General features: G+C 43.6%; 1 protein-coding gene across 1 annotated transcript; it reads left to right on the top strand.

The window, feature by feature from the left end:
- Positions 1-700: 700 nt before the first annotated feature.
- On the top strand, positions 701-2,247 carry LOC125094690 (tubulin alpha-1C chain-like). Its single transcript, XM_047720112.1, has one exon. It carries the CDS (start codon positions 795-797, stop codon positions 2,130-2,132), a length of 1,338 nt encoding a protein of 445 aa, XP_047576068.1. The 5' UTR covers positions 701-794; the 3' UTR covers positions 2,133-2,247.
- The last annotated feature ends 517 nt before the right edge of the window (positions 2,248-2,764 follow it).

Consider the following 2,764-nt stretch of genomic DNA (forward strand, 5'->3'; position numbering starts at 1 on the left):
TCTGTCAAATAAATAAATAAAATCTTTAAAAAAAAGAAATTTAGAGTAACATAGATAAACTTTAACAAACTGAAACACACACACATAAATTGAATTACATGAAGAATTTAAAGAGAGGCAAAACCTAAAACGAACCAAATGATCATAAATCATAGGAAAATTTGATCAATCTCACTAGTAATCAGGAAAATCCAAACTGAAATTTATATGCAATAACATTTCACAAATATCAGACTTGCAAAATTTAGTCTGGAAGTAAAGATGGCTGGCAATGAGGTGGAACAGTAGGCATTCTCACACGCTGCTGGTCAGAGTGTAATTTGGTATAACTACTTTACAGTGCAATTTGGCTGGGAATATCTAATAAACTTGAAAATGTGCATATTTTGTAATTCAGCAATTGCCCTTTTAGGTATAATTGCCCGGAGAAACTCTTGTAGATGCACCTAAGGGAACATGTAGAAAATGTTCATTGAAAATGCATCTGTATTAGCAAAACACTTGAAGCAGTCTAAATTTGTAAGATATTACAGTGATGACTGATGAAAAGGTTGACATTACTGAAAGCATAGTGCTATGCATCAATATCTATAAAACTTAACTTCCAATAACAAATTGATAATACATAGACTTATAATACACATACTCATGCACACAAAAACACACACACATATATACAATTAAAAAATTGGCCACCACTTCTCCCCCGGACTCCTTGGTAGTCTGTCAGCGGGAGAACCTTGTCGCCGTCCCCTCGACTCCTCCAGCCCCAACGAACCCTATAAGTCTCAGTCATGCGTGAGTGTATCTCCATCCACGTCGGCCAGGCTGGTGTCCAGATCGGCAATGCCTGCTGGGAGCTCTATTGCCTGGAGCACGGCATTCAGCCCGATGGCCAGATGCCAAGTGACAAGACCATCGGGGGAGGAGATGACTCCTTCAACACCTTCTTCAGTGAGACGGGCGCTGGCAAGCATGTGCTCCGGGCTGTGTTTGTAGACCTGGAACCCACAGTCATTGATGAAGTTCGCACTGGCACCTACCGCCAGCTCTTCCACCCTGAGCAGCTCATCACAGGCAAGGAAGATGCTGCCAACAACTACGCCCGAGGGCACTATACCATTGGCAAGGAGATCATTGACCTTGTCTTGGACCGAATTCGGAAGCTGGCTGACCAGTGCACAGGTCTTCAGGGCTTCTTGGTTTTCCACAGCTTTGGAGGGGGAACTGGTTCCGGGTTCACCTCCCTGCTGATGGAACGTCTCTCTGTCGATTACGGCAAGAAGTCCAAGCTGGAGTTCTCCATCTACCCAGCCCCTCAGGTTTCCACAGCTGTAGTTGAGCCCTACAACTCCATCCTCACTACCCACACCACCCTGGAGCACTCTGATTGTGCCTTCATGGTAGACAACGAGGCCATCTATGACATCTGTCGTAGGAACCTCGATATCGAACGCCCAACCTACACTAACCTTAACTGCCTTATTAGCCAGATTGTGTCCTCCATCACCGCTTCCCTCAGATTTGATGGAGCCCTGAATATTGATCTGACCAACCTGGTGCCCTATCCCCGTATCCACTTCCCTCTGGCCACCTATGCCCCTGTCATTTCTGCTGAGAAAGCCTACCATGAACAGCTTACAGTAGCAGAGATCACCAACGCGTGCTTTGAGCCAGCCAACCAGATGGTGAAATGTGACCCTCGCCATGGTAAGTACATGGCTTGCTGTCTGTTGTACTGTGGCGATGTGGTTCCCAAAGATGTCAATGCTGCCATTACCACCATCAAGACCAAGCGTACCATCCAGTTTGTGGACTGGTGTCCCACTGGCTTCAAAGTGGGCATTAATTACCAGCCTCCCACTGTGGTGCCCGGTGGAGACCTGGCCAAAGTCCAGCGAGCTGTGTGCATGCTGAGCAACACCACAGCCATCGCTGAAGCCTGGGCTCGCCTGGACCACAAGTTTGACCTGATGTATGCCAAGCGTGCCTTTGTTCACTGGTATGTGGGGGAGGGCATGGAGGAAGGAGAGTTTTCTGAGGCCCGTGAGGATATGGCTGCCCTTGAGAAGGATTATGAGGAGGTCGGAGCAGATAGTGCTGAGGGAGAGGATGAGGGTGAAGAGTATTAGGCTGTCTGCTATGATTTTACACTCCGTTGTCTTGGGACTGTCTTTTTTCTGTTCTGGAAGCTGTCTGTCCATGGCCCTAACTTGTCAATAAAAGTGATGTTTCTGTTTTAAATATAAAAAAAAAAAAAAATTGGCCAAACTAGATCTACTCTATTTATGAATCAGTAGTTATTGAGTAAAATTTTAAACATATAAAAATGGTAAATAACAAAAGCAGAAGTGTTTTTTACCATGCTTTAGCACAAAAGATGAGGTTGAGACTGGGAATAAGTATATATGATAGATTACTTATATATAATACAATTGTTTTTTAAAAAAGAAAAATCAAGGGGTTCCTGGGTGGCTTAGTCGTTAAGCATCTTCCTTGCGCTCAGGTCTTGGTCCCAGGGTTCTGGGATTGAGCCCCATATTTTCAATATAGTTGAACATTTTCATGCAGTAAATGATAATAACATCATAGGATCCTATATCCAGGGAGTTAAAGAAGAATCAGAAAATTTAAAAAATACCTAGGAAAACAGAATCTCTGAAATCTCCTCCTGGGCATACCCTGAACAAACAAAGGAAAAATACTCATAATATTTAATTCCAGTGAATTAAAGAAGTTCTTTAGAGCTCTAAATAAATAAATA

Source organism: Lutra lutra, chromosome 3 (assembly GCF_902655055.1).
Source record: "Lutra lutra chromosome 3, mLutLut1.2, whole genome shotgun sequence".
In the NCBI taxonomy this organism is placed as follows: Eukaryota; Metazoa; Chordata; class Mammalia; order Carnivora; family Mustelidae; genus Lutra; species Lutra lutra.